Here is a 17,706-nt window from a genome sequence, read left to right on the forward strand (position 1 = left end):
CAAACAGACAGACGCAGATAGCGACTTTATTTTATACTATTTAGATATTCACAAATTACTCCTGATGCAAAAATTGTTTGTGAAACATGTAGATTGTGTATATAAAAATTATTAATAGAATAAATAAATCGTAAATATACATTATCCTTTGGATAAGCTATCAAGAGGATGGAAAAATACCCCTTATTATCTTTGTGTATCCTTTGGATAAGCTATCAAGAGGATGGTAAAATACCCCTTATTTTCTTTGTTGATCTGTTCAAAATCTCCAATGTAATGTGGATGATATAGCGCTATTTTAGTTAAAATCAATAAATAAATCAAAAATAAAATAAATGGAATTTTATAGGAAACATCTGCTTTTTTGCTGCGAGACATTTATTTTGAAGTTAAAATTTTCACATTTGTTGGAATTTGGTTGATATTGAAACCAATATAATATTATATTACGTTTTGTTCCCTAATTTTCCCATTGGATTGTAAATGTAATTCTTGATATATTATCATAAAAAAAATCTAGGAACATAACAATGATGTTTGTTATCACTTGTGTTTTAAATTTTTGATCTTTGATCTCAAGCGTTGTCTACAAAATAATGAATGAACTATATATAGATTTAAAAATCGTGTGAAATAAGGAGTTTCATAAAATGTCTAGTTTATACATAAATATACAACTTACTCTGTAATTCACTGTTGAAATATTGTATTACGTATTCATTCATTGGTGTTATAAAAGTGGATTGTAAAACTAAATAAATTATTTTTAAAAAGTTGTGTTTTCCTACACCATTATGTACAATACACCCATCCCTCACTTTAAGCAATAGATTTTATTTTTATGTGAATGTCATCACATAAGAGTTCCAATTTTCTAGGGCCAGTGGGATTATGGCATTCCCAAATGGACTATGTTGCGAGGCTGAAGATAGTTGGGGATGGAAGGATATTGGGAAGGAAGGAATGGTCTGTTGGGTCTATCGCCACTTTGGAACGCTTGGCAAATATGTATATATATATGTACGAGAGTCAATGCACGGAGAAAGTAAGGTTACAAGAGCTCCCGAGGCCAAGGGAAATGGAAGGGAAGTTGGCGCACTGGACGTGTAGCACCTTCATGAAAAATTTCCCGACATTTCTCGTCTCCTTGGTGATATTGTGTCGGAAAAACTTGGTTACAAGAAGTTGTGTGCTCAGAATGCTCTCACTGGAGCACCGTCAAAATGGCGTGACTTTTGCACAGGAGGGAGAGGCTTTTCCGAACTCTATCGTGATATCATGACGATAGGGGGATGGGACGTAAGTGTGTAACCACATCCCAGAATCCAAATGACAATCACTTCAGTGGCCGTCATTCATCTTCCCCAGCCATCAAAAAGTTCAAGACGACATCTGTTTTTTGGGACGATAATGGGGTTCTTTTGGTGGATTTTATGCCTTAAAAGACTACCATTAATGCTGAGACTGCAATACCCTAAAAAAAAACTTAGAAGAGCCATTCAGAACTGCTGAAGGAGGATCCTGAGCCTCCTGCATTCACCCGACTTGGCGCCTTTGGACTATCACCATTTCACTAAACTAAAGTAGTTTTTGGGTGGGAAACGTTTTTCCAACAATCAGGAGGTCGGGAAAGCTGGAGGACGTGTCTAGAGTGTGAAGAGCTGGCGGGGGAGGTCTATGACACTGGCGCCCCGACAGAAATGTCTCAATCTCGACGTCGATTACGTTGAAAAATAGTAAAATATATCCTGTAAATTTCAATTAACTCTTTGCACGCGGCCGTATCAACTGTAGTTACGGCAAAAAGTCCATACTCACACGCGGCTGTATCAACAGTTGATACGGAAACTTTGAATGCCGATATTCCAGCGGTCTTTTGACATAAATTTATTTCCCGCTCGCTTAAACATTCGTAGAACTATCACGATGCTGACATCTACAAGAATTTCTCGAAAATAAAATTGTATTTCATTAAAAAACATCGATAATCAAGTGAGCCTCTTTGCGCCTTCGAGTGCTATAGTTTACAATTTTGTCAACGGATGGCGTTAGTTCAATTTTGTTATCATATTAAGTGACATAAAATTTAAGTGTCCAGTTTTAGAAAAAGTTTTCATAACAAAAAATGATCATGGTGTCCCACTTGTGTCTATCACCTAAGTACACACACGCCGAGTGAATGGCGGGACCACATTCAAAAGATACGGTATGTCTTTGTATGATTTTGTTTTTATAAACATCTAAGAGTGTTGACACACGAGGATTTGTTTTCATATTGTGGAGAATAATCTGTTATGTCTATATAGTCCAATAAATCATGCCAGAATGCTATAATTTGACATTTAATTGCGTGCATAGGTATTTGAAAATATGTACCGCGTACGGGTATAGATAAAACAGAGCAAATTAACGCGTTCAAAAGGTTAAATACAATCATTTTTCGATCCCACATTAATAATGTTGTAACCTTACTTTTTGGATCCCGTCATACTATCTATTATTTGAACCCGCGGCCGTGGATTCTAAGATCTTAACCCTCGACTATGAAAAGTCGTTATTAAACGATGTTATCAATTTTTGGTTTTCAGAATAAGACAAATGAAGTCTTCAGAGTTGTAAGGAGTCAAAGGATACCTAGGGATAGAGATACATATTAAAATAATAAAAATACATTTTATACCATTCTTTTTATTTAATAAAAAAATCATTTCACTATTTCTCAGCTGTGACTTACAAAACTACACTAAAACGATATCCACTTTTAAAATACCTCTCCCAGCACACAATGAACACCCGAGTTATCTTCTTGACTATATCTTACTTTTTTTATTTTATATAATTTTCAGTATACAATTATTCACATTTTCATAAGCCAAAAATACAATATCTTTAGTTACCATTCACGGGAGATTACCAAATCATAATAAAAAATAGCTCGGATTTATCGTGTATTTCGTATAAAATAAATGTTTTGTTATTATGTAATTTTGCATGAATACCTGTTTACAATAAAAAAATAACATCAATTTTTTATAATTTTATTGGTGAATAAATAAAATACTGTTTTTGTAAAACTGAAACATTAATAAAAATTTCCCTTAAATTTTAAATAATTAATTAATTTTTGTTATTTTAATTTGTTGTTTTTATTGGATTGCAGAGTTTGATATTTTTCCTTGATTATTGAAATTGGTTACAAAAAAAAATATATAAAATTATGTATAAACTCTGATCTAAAAATTAAATTCAACATTACAACATAATATGTATTGGTTTGATAAAATCATTTGATGTAATTGGTAAAAGTCTTTGGTTATCGGTTACAGTAAATGGCTTAACATTATTACTTGAATTGCATTGAGATGTGAGATGAACCTTTCATACAAACTCTATACAGTCTTACTTATAAAGATTCCCTAATACACTGCTGTAGCGTTGGTATAACTATACGGTGAAGGGGGCCGTATTCTGCTTCGGTTAAAATCTTTACTCATAATAATATTCATGCCAGATTTTTTTAGACTGGCACCACTTTGTTCTAAACTTCAAAAACACAGACAATTTCGCGTTTTATTGCAAACTTCACGTTTCTTCAGATAGCATTTGTAATGTCATTAATCCGGTCTATTTTTTGATTGCTTCGAAATCCAGTTCTATATTTGCTTTGGTAAATTGATATTTCGATTTAAATAGTGCTGCAAATGGGTATTGCTGCTTTTTTACACTGTCATTGAGCGACCGATTGATATTTGTCAAATCAACAAGATTTTTAACAAAGTCCGCGGTCTTCGTTCCTATTCTTGGGGGTTGGGCAGTTTAAAAATCATCGTATGACGGTATATGAAGTACGCATGCGTATTTTCTACTAACCCATTCTTATCTCCCCGTATTATCCATTATGAGTAAAATGGATAGTGTTTTCTTTGCTCAAAATAATGCCTGAAGCTGGTGAGACTACAACATCCCCAGTTGGGGTATGTTGCAAGGATGAAGGGAGGGTGGAGGGGAATGAGATGGGAAGGCTGTTCAAATCTGGTCACCAAACACGTCTAAAGCCATTTCAAGCAACATTTCGATTCTGAATGATGGTATTTCACCAGAGCTATAACTAACACTATCTACCACTTTGATTGATCTGGATTATTCGAGGTGTCCGGGGGGGTAAAGTATTGTAACTTTGGGAGATATTTTTACTTTCCATGATAGTACAATCATAAAGAAATAACTTTGTTCGAAATTACATAATTTCAAGGAACTTTTCAAATAAAAATGTTTAATTGTGTATGAGCGCAGTTTACATGGATACGGATCAGAAACAGATTTGTGACACTTAAATTTGTTAGGCAGGCCGCACACAAGAGACTTTATTTGCAGCAATAGTTGCGTGCATCAAAATCCATTAAGGTATACGGAGGTGCGTACATGAGCGACGCAACGCTAGGGAGACTTTTTTGAATTTGTATGGATTTTGGAATATTTTCCAACTGTCACAACTACTAAAGTCTCTCGTGTGAACAATGGAATTTCGAAAAACTTATTTATCCTTTTTACTTGTGTATATGAATGCGTTATGTAGAATGCGAAGTTACTGCACATACCCCCGATATCTTGTTAGTACAGTAATAGTATTGCTCGAAATAAATAATTATGGTTTATAAATAAACAGTAAGAGAAAATAAAGTTTGCATGAATAGACTTTTCTCTCTTCAGAACACACTTAAACCGCCTCCACACACGTCTGACAATGGGCTTGGCTTAAGGAAAGGACGGTCGGACGGCCGAGCCTTTCAATGTAGTTAGCACTGGGCAATATAATATAAACATTACACTAACATGCAATCCAAATCTTAATAAAATACAAAAGTTATGTTTAGCTGCGTGATCTTCAATTATAATATCAAATCTAACTTAGCGTAGCACTTGTCAGTATGAATTTAACTTTTGACAACAGCTAACATAAACTGCACATAATTAATAAATTATTAGCAGTTCTACAACAAATGCAGAATTCCAGTGAGAAATATAACTAAAAAAAAATAAAATATATATCCATATAAATAAATGACCGAATTTTAATATGCATTGCTCCAATGCACAAATATTTATTTTGTGTTTCAAAAGTGCATTAAATCCCTTTTTTAACCACCCGCTTTCCGGTTCGTTTGAGCTTTTGATCAAAGTGTGTCGAGTTGTAACGAAAAATTGTCATCCCCTTTTAAGCTCGAAGGCCGATCAAAATTTATATAAAATCTGAAACAGGTCTAGAATCATAATAAAGGTCGTGTCCTTACGCTCCATGGCTGATCACAATTTGAATAAAACCTAAAACGGATCAAGAATCATAATAACGGTTGTGCTCTCATGCTGATTAGAATTTGATCAAAAGCCGAAGCAGGTTAAAATTGCGATTACCGGGCACCGTTCAAAAGTAGATAGATCTTGATTTGATTGTAAATAAAATTAAAACACGCCAACCTTAATCAAAAAATTTACTGGAATTCCACATTATACAAAAAAATATTTGAGTAATTATAAAAAATAGCGAGAAGTAAATAAGTCTATAAATCATGTGAGCAATGTAAATAAGCCATTGACAACACTGTTCACTTCAATTATAGTTTTAGCGATTAATAATAATAATAATTATAAGTTATGCCAGTTCACGGTTGAACGGAGTTTGCCGCAGAGCAAAATAAATCAGCGAAATTTCTAAGTAAACAAGCCACGAGATAAACTAACATTTAGGCGCTCTCCAAATGGCCGCAACAATCCATCTAAAGTCCAATTAATAAATACGAGAAATCAATAATTAGTGTGCGGATGAATTAATCGATATTCACACTCATTCACACATCAAACTACATAACGATGGCATAGTGAACAAAAGTGTTAAGTGCGCAGGTAATACAAATAAGGGAGATAAACCATTATTAGTGTAAGACTGCATGCACTGTCTTACCAAAATTGTGTTTATTATTTATGTATAATCCTTTTAGGCCTCTTCACATATTGACCATTATAATTATTAAAGAAGCTGCCAGAGAATTTATGTGTATTTCCGCTTCTCAATAAATTCCAAATAAATAGGATATTTCTGAATGTATCCGAAAATTAAAAACTTTTTTTGAAAGGTGATGAAATACACTTTAACATTTTATTATTATAAAAAAACATACTATTTTTGAAATATAAAAATTTTGAATACAAACATAAAAAAGTTTTAAAAATTGCTCGCCTTATGTTTTTTCGTCTAAGTACTGACTAAAATTACTGATAGCAAAAAAAACACATATTTTAATATGTATACAAATGTATTCTAAACATTATAGCTACCTCGCTTTTACGTCATTTATTTAAATTGGCGACGGAACCTTTGGTTTGATAGAGGTGTACATTTTAATTATTCTGTGGTTAACTTCTGTATTTGAATATGTATAAAGTTTGGTGTTTTAATTATTCTGTGGTTAACTTCTGTATTTGAATATGTATAAAGCTTGGTGTTTTAATTATTCTGCAGTTAACTTCTGTATTTGAATATGTATAAAGCTTGGTGTTTTAATTATTCTGTGGTTAACTTCTGTATTTGAATATCTATATATTATCTTGGTGTTTTCTTTTTTTATCACCGTTTAGTTAATATTTCTATTGACGGTAAGGGAGACAACGACTTCTATAAGACCGTATGAGTTGTTCAAGAAAGCGAACAAATTGAATTTACGGTACCAGCCGTTTGTTCCCAAAACCGAACAAATTAGCCCGAAGAATTAAGTATAATTTTATGTAAATACAAAAATTATCACTTTTGTAAAACATCGCTAAATATTATCTAGTACTGTTTTCGTGACAATTTTGTTATTTTAATTCTGATATTAAACTTGTAGAAAATTAATAGAAGTATCTGGTCGTACTTAACACATTTGCACACCATGTCATCGATAATATGTATTTAATATGGCTGCTTTTACATTTTAAATTACAATACATAACTGACAGAATTTTAAATATAAATCTGTTTACATAGAGCATGTTTTTGATTCTTATATGAAATGATATGGATAAAGATTTTTTTTTTAAATATTACAATCTGGTAATTATGAACCATTGTCTTAAATATCAGTAATTTAAAAAATCAGTCAACCAAGAAAGAAAAATGCATGTTGGTTTTAAATTTAAGCAAATAAATACAAAACTTATGTAAAAAGAATACTGTTTTTATACACAGAAGAGAAAAAATGAATTATTAGAATAATTTTATAAAGTATTGGTGTTAATAAGTGTATTTAAGTTGCCATTGCTTACAGCGCATTGGGGTGGGTTCATTTAACACATTATTTAACTTGATAGTTTCATAAGAGCGTTTGATAAATCACAGGTAATTTTTGAATTACAAAATCACGGAAATAAAAACGCGCCAACTTTTTTGGATGATTTTGAGGGCTAAGAAAAAGTGTTACTAATGTTAAGTGTAAATGTTAAAAATGTACTAACATATCCCAAATGCACAATAAAAGAAAACATTCAAAGATCTACACAGTAATTCATATGTTGTAGTGGCATGTATATTAATGCAAATGAAAATTGTTATTATTTTGAATTTCTGGATAATGATAATAATTTTTAATAATTGTAATAAAATTTTTTTTTTGAAAGTTCTGTTAAGTAACTTTTAGTTGTGATAGCTGTTTCACCTTCAGTTCAACAATGCACATACATAATTTGACGATTCCTTCTTATCGTAAGGTTTTCATTAGAAGATTTGCAATTTTCCAAAGTAGATGCGTTGTAAAACAGATTAATGCCCCGTTTTTTTTATAAAAAAAAGATATTCATTCCCGGGTTACGAATAACCTGACAATATTTGAAAATCTCCTACTGCCACCACAGTGAACGGAAAATGTTGCTTGTATTGTGATGGACGACTTAGCCAGCTGAGGAATTGAACACACTACGTCTGGGTGGGACCCAAACGCAATGTCAACTCAGCCACTGACCGGTCAAACCTACAGTTTGACAACGCCAAACAGTCTACAGTTTAAAAATGCCTAAAATTTAACAATGTCTTCAGAAGGCAAAACAGCTACCATTTGACAATGTCGACAGTTTGATAATGCCTAAAGTTTGACAATACCCATTGTTTGACATTGCAAACATGCCCTCAGAACTCACAACATAAAAAAATTTACCAGGACTTAAAAAGAAAAATCATAATTAATTTCAGTAATATGTACAAAAAAATATTAATGGAGTTCTACGAAATAAGATTACAAAACATTTTTTGGACTAGTTAAAATGGCCGAATTAAATGGTATTTGATATGTTCTTTACATAAATCTGATTACAGTTGCAGCTTTTGGTAGCCAAAGTGATTCCTTTCATTTCCTTTACAATAGACTGCCTCAAAATAAAATGGTTTACAAACTGGTATTAGCCAGCGCTGCGTTATATTTCCGAGAGAAAATGAGAAATATCTTTGAAATAAACATAATTTATCATTTTGTGTTGAGGTGGAAAATCATTTCACAGGGCTGGAAGCGGGAAAAACTTCATTTTTTAATTATTGAGATATTCGATGTTCTAGAATGTATCTTTTGAAGTATAAATGCAATTTTTATTTATCGCAAAACTGTGTGGCACAAGCCAAATAGCAGAATCCAACAATATTTGGATGAAATACGGAAGATAGATGCGTTTGAAATGTGGATATAAGTATAGGCGCATCTTTAAACACCTTGGATATTTGCAGACAGTTGATAAATTTTTCATTGACTGACCAAAAATTGTGACATCGTGCTAGCCAGAAATTAAGAAAATTCAAATATTACAAATTACCCATTTGATAAACTGAGGAAAAATTGATTGATGGCAATTGCCACACTTCATAAATTTGAAATCTGCGTGACTGGTACTAGTGCAGTGCTCCAGTTCTTTGGGGCTGCAGCTTGCAGGGCGAAAATTGCCCCGATGATAGCCGACCTCCGACAGGAGAGGGCACCAGAAGAAAAATAAGAATGAACATTATTTGCAACTTCTTAGGATGAAAAAGATTGTCTTTTGGAGTTCACATATTGATAAGTAATTAATTGAGCATTTTGTTTATTGAAAAATGATTTACGAAAGTTTTACAAACTAAAAAGCTGTATTAGACGATATGACAAGTTGTTTAAATATCTATAAGTAATTTGTTCAACATCAAAACCACAAACACATATGTAACACCTAAAGATCTCCTACCAGTAAGAAACAATATAAAGCAATAATCACTATCGATACAAAATATATTTACAGCGTTTACTTATGTATTTTAATATTATCTTAGAAGTAAAAATGTGATTTAAAAATAAGTTATTACAGTTAATAGTTCTAAAAGCAAAATCGCCGTGATTTCAGTGTACTAAGGTGATGTAGAACATGATATTCCTTGTCTTGATATAAGAGGTGAATAAGATAAAGAAATGCTGACGAAGAGAGCTTTCTTTTACCAGGAGAGCCGGGTAAAACAATTGCGTCCCGATAATTACAAATAATACGAGTGTTATAAAACACAATACTTAATTAATTATTATTGTAAACGCAGTATCATCATTTCTCTAGTCTTCTGCGGGTATATATACACAACCTTACACAAATTACACATTCAATCATTTTTACATACATATACAACAGAATCTCTGTAATCCGATACCTGGCACCCATCATACCATGGTCTGCCATTTTAGACAGAGTTTCAAGTGTGAGAAAACATTCATTGATAAGAGATTATTTTATGAAATGATATAAACTACTACGGTTAGACCGCATGCAAAAGAAGGTGCGCAGATGCACATCTCTTACTATATGCAGAAAGGGCGTGATTTATTAGTAGTTCGCTAGCGCTCGTTGGTTTTTTGTAGCACCACCATAGAATAAAGAACACAAGCAATGTAATGTGAACGTGTTTCGTGGTCCAAAAGTCAGACTATTCTTTGCTTAAATTTCAAATACAGAATTGTGTTTCATCATCATCAAGAAATTTTCATTTCAATCAAAGGGGACAAGTGATACACAATATCAGGCAAGTGTATAGAGACAGGGCGCATGCTAAATGGGCTAAAACCAAAAGTATCAAGTGGTGACAAACATTCCCGGGTTACAATATTTGAAAACCTTCTATCGCCACAGTAAGCGGAAAATGTTGCTTGTGTCGTGATGGAAGGACTTGGCCAGCCAAGGAATTGAATGCATGACGCCTGGCCAGGAACCAAATGCGTAACCAACTCAGCCAGTGACCGATCTGATTGGATCTACATGGAAGACATTTATAGTGTTCTTCTTTATTTTATGGGCACCTTTCTACATATCATAAACATAGTCCTAAAACTGTTAAATTATACATTACAGTAATCTGGCACTATACAGTTTTACATAGGGTGTTGGATTAATGAGATTCAACTGTATTTGTATTGAAAAATGATTAATTAGTCATAGTTAGGTGAACATGATAATATGGCTGAAATCTTAACAGGCCGAATAAAAATAATTAGTATTATTTGTCTATAAAAATAGTAGTTGAATAAGTTAATTCCCAGCAATTTATTAAGACTAATTCATTACACTTTTGAAATACAGAATGTAATAACACTAAAATGATTTAATTCCGTGACATAAATTGTTCTGATTGGGAATTAGGCGCAGTAAGAAAATATGTAAAACCTTAAAGAAGTTTCTCATATAATTTTCTGTTCATATAGAGTAGAAACCCTGTGGCAACTTTACTATTGTCTGCCTATTCCTACCTTATTCTACTCATATCTCCTACTTATATCTCCTCTCGCATTCATATTGTATGACACAACTTTCAAGAGTAATATGGCACCAACTTGTTGACTAACTATATGGAATCCCAATGTCTTTTGTACAATATTATTTGTTAAACATTGCATATTAGAATTCAGTTGCATGCTGTTATTATGCTAAACATAAACTAGGAATATATTAACAGATTATGCCTTTGCAATATTTAACACATGTTCCCAAAGAGCGACCATCTTGGCTACATCTAGGCCTTTTAAAAAGAAGGCGTAGCTTGAAATCCATTTATTTTTCAATCAAAAACTGTAATTTGTCTTAGGACGGGTTGTTTCGGAAAATTTGAACAATCCTTCAAATTTAAAAGTTAATTTTCATGTTCTGTGAAAGTTTTTTTCTAGTTCTGTTATTATTTCAGTTCGGTCAAGCAACTAGCCTATAATGATATAATAAAAGAACTCGAATAGAACTTTCACAGAATCCAAAAATGAATGTTGAAATTTGATGAATTGTTCAAACTCTACGAAACAACTCCTTAATGAACTCATCCAAATGCGCGGAGCCAGTGGAACTATGACAGCAATTAATGTATGTTGTGAAGCTGAAAGGATACGGGCAAGAGGAAGTTTGAGAAATACGCGTTAGGTATTCAGAACTGGTCATCCAACACATTTCAATTCTGAATGGCGGTCTTTCACCAGGACAATACTTGAGAGCATCTACCATTCTAGATCATGTGATAAACATATTAAACGTTATTTTATAATAATTAAGAACAAAGAATAAAGATACGATAGAGCTGTCAAAGTATCAATATGCATGTTAGAACACAAACATGTGTATATTTTCAAATAACTGCGATCTTACATTGTTGGTACGCAATGGGTTAAAAAAACCATCACTAAATCTCATTGAAACAATTACTTTTATACTCAGTTTAAGACTAGTCAAACATTTCTTAATTGATTGATCTTTCACATATTATGTGTGAATCAAAAGACAACATGAAACAGCAGCAACATGTACAGTGGGTTAAGACTAGTCAAACATTTCTTAATTGATTGATCTTTCACATATTATGTGTGAATCAAAAGACAACATGAAACAGCAGCAACATGTACAGGAAATATAATCTCAAAAATTTAAAGTTAAATTCAAAATTGCACTGGAAAACCAATAAAAGTCAATAATGTAAAAGCTTTGCAAATGGCGGATGATTATTATTATTGTTTTCGGATGACTAAAAAATGTGCCCGGTAAAATCCAAAAATACCGCCGATTTAACAACTATTTTTCCATCTACTCTAATATGGAACACTTTTTGATAGGCTTCAACTAATTTGAAAGTGGATTACACTGAGAAATAAAATTATTTTATTGATTTTGAGTATTAGAAAACATATATGTATCAATATATATCAAGCAATAATTTGTCATCAAAAAACAGAATTATTACTGTGAATAAAAACTACAAAAAAAAGGAAAATTAATTCTGTTCATTTCTTAACCAAGGAATATTGTTTAGCTATTAATGTCATCTTGTGAAATAGAACTCTGTTGAAATAATGAACTAATTTGAGTTACTCGGTTCATAGCGAATTAAAAAAATACAAACACAATACAATCCACTTTCGATTACCAAAATACGATAAATCTTCTCCGATTACCATTCTCAACATACACAACACTTGATTTCAATACGTAAAAATAAAAAAAAGTCTATTTCTTTTTAGAGATCACACAGAATAATTTTTTTGTAATATGTTGGGTTCGGCGCATGGCGCATGACGCGCTCGGTTTAGGTTGAGTGGTGGCGTTCTGTTGTGGCATCCTCCAGGTTGTTGTCCCAATCAAATTCGGTGACGCCGTTGCGCGATGCCACTTCCCCGAGGTGCGAGAACCTTCGTTCAAAATCCACGTCTCTTCGTTTCAGTGCCTCGAATCTGGAAGAATCGGAAAATATTTATGACTGTACTAGTGGATACAAATTTGTATGTGGTACAATTTTTAACTAGCTCCGGCAAATAATATGTTTCTTAAGTTTTTTTCTTGATATTTACGTTCAACGGTTTGTAAGCAGCCGGCCGCCAATTAATTTCTTCAAAATGTCAAGTGCTTTTGGACTTAACAAGCTCGGGCAAAAAGCGCAGCTCACATTAGCTCGATTGCAAAGTTTATTGGCTGACTCGGATGATGGCTATATAAGTGATAATTTGACCTGAGTCATCAGATCCTGAGTCTGACGGTGATGAATCTGTAAATGAGGACGTCGAAGATTTCAATATTTCGACAAACGAAGTGGGCCCGCCGGCTCCCGTTCCTCCTTCTAAACGCCACAAGATGTCAATTCTTGTCAAATAGTTTTGGAAAGGGTGATAGTCCAATGAGAATTCAGCAATGTTAGGGGGGCAACTTTGCAGCATATATTCCTCCAGGCCATGGAGGGAAGATATTCCCAACACGACAATGCCGAGTATGCCTAGCGAGGCAAAAACCTCTGAAACGCACTGGGAATGTAAAAGTGGCCCTTCACATCCCTGATTGCTTTGAGGACTATCATACTAAATTAAATTTTTAGCCATAAGTTTTGTATCTTTGTGAACAAAAAAGTTTAAAAAATAAAATAAAAATTAAAAAAGTTATTTTTGTATCCTTATTTACACAAATTTTCCTTTTTCTTTGTAAATTTTCAAAATTATTTTGTTTACCTAAATCTAATATGTAAGCTAATTTAAAGAAATTAATTCATTTCAACATATGGTTTAAAATTCACATTAGATTTAGTACACCAATGAATTTGGAATTTTTTGGTACAAAATTAATTCAGTGGTCCGCCATCATTAGGTTAAGGTGCTCCCATAGCCGCTGTGCCCACATGATGCACAGATGGGGCCTTAAAGAGTCGGCGATGTGTGAATGTGGTGCGGTGCAGACTACCGAACATGTGGTCAACGAATGCCCGCTCCATTCATTCCCCGGCGGGATTGATGAGGTCCACATGGCGAGGCCTGAGGCCCTAGAATGGCTCGCAGACCTACATGTCCCCCTCTGACCCCCTCACCATACGAAAGAAGAAGAATTCAGCGGCGAGTACAAATTTTATAACAAATTATTATAAGCAATAATTATTAGCCTGAAACACAAATATAAATTGAAATCTTCCGGGAAAAAATAAATGCCACCGACGGGAATTGAACCCGCACCTTCGGATTGCTAGTCAGGTGCACGGAACCACTGTGCTATGTCGGCTTATTTTTAACCGCCAAATAATTCAATAAATTCTAGTAATTCATTCAACAATTATTGCAATTTTGATATTTTTCACCTGAAAACAGCCAACTGTATGTTTGTAAGAAAGGTATTGTTAAGTACTTAATTTCTCACTAGGTGGCGTCTAGATATATTATATCTTCATATAATTTGTTATCCTTTGTGCTTTGCATAAAACCTTGTCTTATATGTTTACCTTTAATAATTATGTAGCAGATGGATTAATTAAAATTTACCTTTGGAACATGAGTTTCTTTGCAAAGGCGTACAATTCTACGTCTAGATGATTGATGGTGTTGATGTAGTGGATTTCCTCCGCAGTCATCCCGTTGAGGGTGGTACTGGACACTGTGTTGTTGTGCTGGGAGAAGGGCAGGGCAAAACGCAGGTTGAAGGTCTCCTCAAATACATACTGTGCCACCTGCAGAACAAAACCCACACACAACTAAAGGCCACATATTCCAGAATAATAATAATAATAATAATAATAATTGGATAATTTGTAGAGCGCCGTTTTTGTGAAAAATCACCTCAAGGGCGCTTCAGAATAGACAAATAGATTAATTAATATTTGTATACTTCTGTTGTTAATTATAAAACACTACCATATAATATTGCATGAAATTAAATGTTGGTAGTATATAGTTCATCTCTTGGATGAGCGACATCTCTTGACACAAATTCAAACATTGCATTAAATTCAGACACAACTGCCATCTATTGACTATGTCTAGAACCTTGTATTAAATTCATACAATATTTTTACATCAAATAGAATAATGACCAATTCACTGAATTCATTTGAATCATATTCAACTGTTTCTTAATGTGATACCGCACAAAAGTCTCAACAGCCCATAGCCAGTGGAAATATGGCATCCTAACTACTTGCTGATTGTTGTGATGATTCGGAAGTACTGGCGTTTATTTGGTTAAAATGGTCTTAAACCAGGCTCGAGGCCGGCTTTACTACACCAACATTAAACGGGCGTGTAAGAATCTACATTAGTAAGACGGCTAGTCATCTTCTTTAGAACTGAAAATCAACCACAACATTTTTTAGTAATCACATCAGAATTTATGGAGTTACTGATGTTGTCTCGCATCTCGAATAAGGGGCAAATATACGTAATACACTAGAACCCCGTTAATTCGAAAAATATGTACAGAAAAATTTTTTCATACAAAATGGTTTTTTAATTCGAAATTTATTTTTGTCCACGCACGAAAATTTGTTTGTGTAATTCGAAAAAAATCGATTTTAGCAAAAATAAATCATAAAATTTCGTAAATCTGAATCTAAAAGACAGCCAAAAATATATTTTTACGTGGTTATACATCGTCCTAATCAGTATTATAATTTTGTAAATCTGAATCGATTTACACTGGGATGTCCTATTTTTTCCAATTTATTTTGAATATCTAAGTTTGAAGGACCGAGAAAATACATTTTATGTGTCGTAGTTTTACAAATTTACACCAAATATCTGAATTTAAAGGGTCGGCGTAAATATATCGCATTTTTCGAATTTATTTCGAATATCTTAATTTTAAGGGCCGGCAGCGACGGTAATCGGCCGCGAAAATAAAGGAATAATTCGTATTAATACGAATTTACTCCTAAGATACTACCCGAGGGGCGGCCGAGAAACTTATTTTTTCTTTATAAAATTTCGAATTCGTTAATACAAAATTTGATTTTTGATATCCCGTGGATTTCAAATTAACGAGTTTCTACTGTACATATTTTAATCATAATAATTTTAGATTTTGACCACCTTACTAGTAAATCTGACGCGACAGCATTTGTATGGTTAAAATGGCATCAAACCAGGCTTAAGGCTAGCTTTACCATACCAACGTTGAACTGGCATATAAGAATCTAATTAGTAAGACGGTAAATGAGCAGAAAACTCGTAAAAATTAAAATTATTTTTATTATCAACGGCAGCACACCCGTACATATTATGTCGACAAAACTAAGAGATAACTTAGTTCATTTCTAGTCGAATTCATTATGTTAATCCACACAAATAGGAACATTTCCATCTTTGGAAATAGTGTTGAACAGTGAATTGGATTAAATTATGGCTGCAGGATTAGAATTACAGAGGTTAGTGGAATTAATCCGCCAGTTGGTAAGTTAATCCAGGATTAGCGACTTAATACAATTATACTAAACCGACGGGGAACATGTTATGGATTCTGTTGCATATTTTATTTTATTGATCACTGTCACGGAACAATACTGAGAGAATTACAAAACTAATATAACACACCGCTTATCTGAAAATTTGAAGTTCTAGTCATTAAAAAGCAGTAAAAATCATAAAGAAAACAAACCTAAGGGTAGTGGCTATATTAGTGGAATGTTCAGTTAATTCACTGATGTCACAAGAGATAGACTTGCCCTAACGCAAAATCGGGGTATCATTTTGACGAGCTGTAGGCAAACTACGTGATACATCTCTTTGGCACTAGGAGGGTTCGAGAATGATTTGTTGAATAAACTACGACATCAGTCATAACATGACCGCCGAAGAGTGCACATTGAAATAACCATACCCTGCACAGAAAGATAAAGTTCCCTTAAGTAAGGTAACGGTTTGCAGCACAGTCCATTGTGGGACTTTTCTGCGCAGGGCCTGAATGTTTGTTTCTGACCAGATCGTTAGGTGGTCACTCATCTTTCAGGTGTTTGATTACTGCGAGTCAAACTAAATAATGTAACAAAATATTCGATTTTGGAAACAAGCCAAACTTTAAGTGACTACTTATTCGTAAGCAGATTTAATTCTCGAAGACATACTAGAACAATGCAAGTTGCCTGTAATTTATTGCCTAAACACTGAAAGGGAGACGGTCAAGCCACCTCCCCGCTCCGCACACTTGGTTCATTCCTCTTTCCCGCATGGGCAGGATAGAATATTTAAATAATTTTTACATTTAAAAGTAGACATGTTCTCCGATTCTCTGTAAATTTTTTTTCAATTCTGGTAAAAACTGCGACGGCTGTCAATATTCCATCTATTTCTTTCAATGTCAAAATTATACATAATATTTCGACAAGAGTAATTTTATTAAATATTTTTGTGGTTTGTTGATTCTCCGTTGTATTCAAAATAACTATCGAAACTTCATTTTCTCATGGCAACTAATCACTATTATTGTTGATTAAAAACTTTTGTCATGTCGATGTGGACGTTCATGTTGGGACACCTGAAGACAGTCGAGCTTGTACCTTCTGAAACTCAGTGAGTCCGAAAAAGGCCATGGCGGCGAGGTTCCGCTTGGCCGATGCCAGCATGATGGCGTCTGCCTGGTGCGAGGGGTGCAGCGTGGCATTGTAGCAGCCCACCAGCGCCAGGTCGGCCAGCATGCGCGTCTGCCGGTTGGACGCCAGGTTGGAGCGGCACGACGTGAACTCTTGCAGGGAGACGCCGTGCCACGACTCGCCTGTGTAGCACGGCGGCACTTCAGCAACTGTCGAACAAAAGATAAGAATTTTTAAATATGTGTAACATTTTAATAATAACTCCAACAGGAGATCACAAGGAAAATAATTTTTCTCAGGGCCTATGTCTAATTTGAAGACACGGGGCGTTTTTGACGAAAGGAAGAATTGAACCTGAGTCTTGAAGAGACCCATGT

At 33.8% G+C, this 17,706-nt stretch overlaps 1 protein-coding gene across 1 annotated transcript in view; it reads right to left on the bottom strand.

Annotated features, from left to right (window-relative positions):
* Nucleotides 1–11,819: 11,819 nt before the first annotated feature.
* Nucleotides 11,820–17,706, bottom strand: part of Hs6st (heparan sulfate 6-O-sulfotransferase) — a 74,297-nt gene continuing 68,410 nt past the window's right edge. The window contains exons 6-8 of the mRNA XM_089647449.1: nucleotides 17,297–17,538; nucleotides 14,292–14,476; nucleotides 11,820–12,728 (exon numbers count right to left, since the gene is read on the bottom strand). Coding sequence (XP_089503575.1) covers nucleotides 12,584–12,728; nucleotides 14,292–14,476; nucleotides 17,297–17,538 — 572 coding nt within the window. The 3' untranslated portion in view covers nucleotides 11,820–12,583. The remainder of the gene's footprint in view (nucleotides 12,729–14,291; nucleotides 14,477–17,296; nucleotides 17,539–17,706) is intronic.

Source organism: Hesperophylax consimilis, chromosome 26 (genome assembly GCF_061612785.1).
Source record: "Hesperophylax consimilis isolate HC1 chromosome 26, BYU_Hcon_1.0, whole genome shotgun sequence".
Taxonomy (NCBI): domain Eukaryota; kingdom Metazoa; phylum Arthropoda; class Insecta; order Trichoptera; family Limnephilidae; genus Hesperophylax; species Hesperophylax consimilis.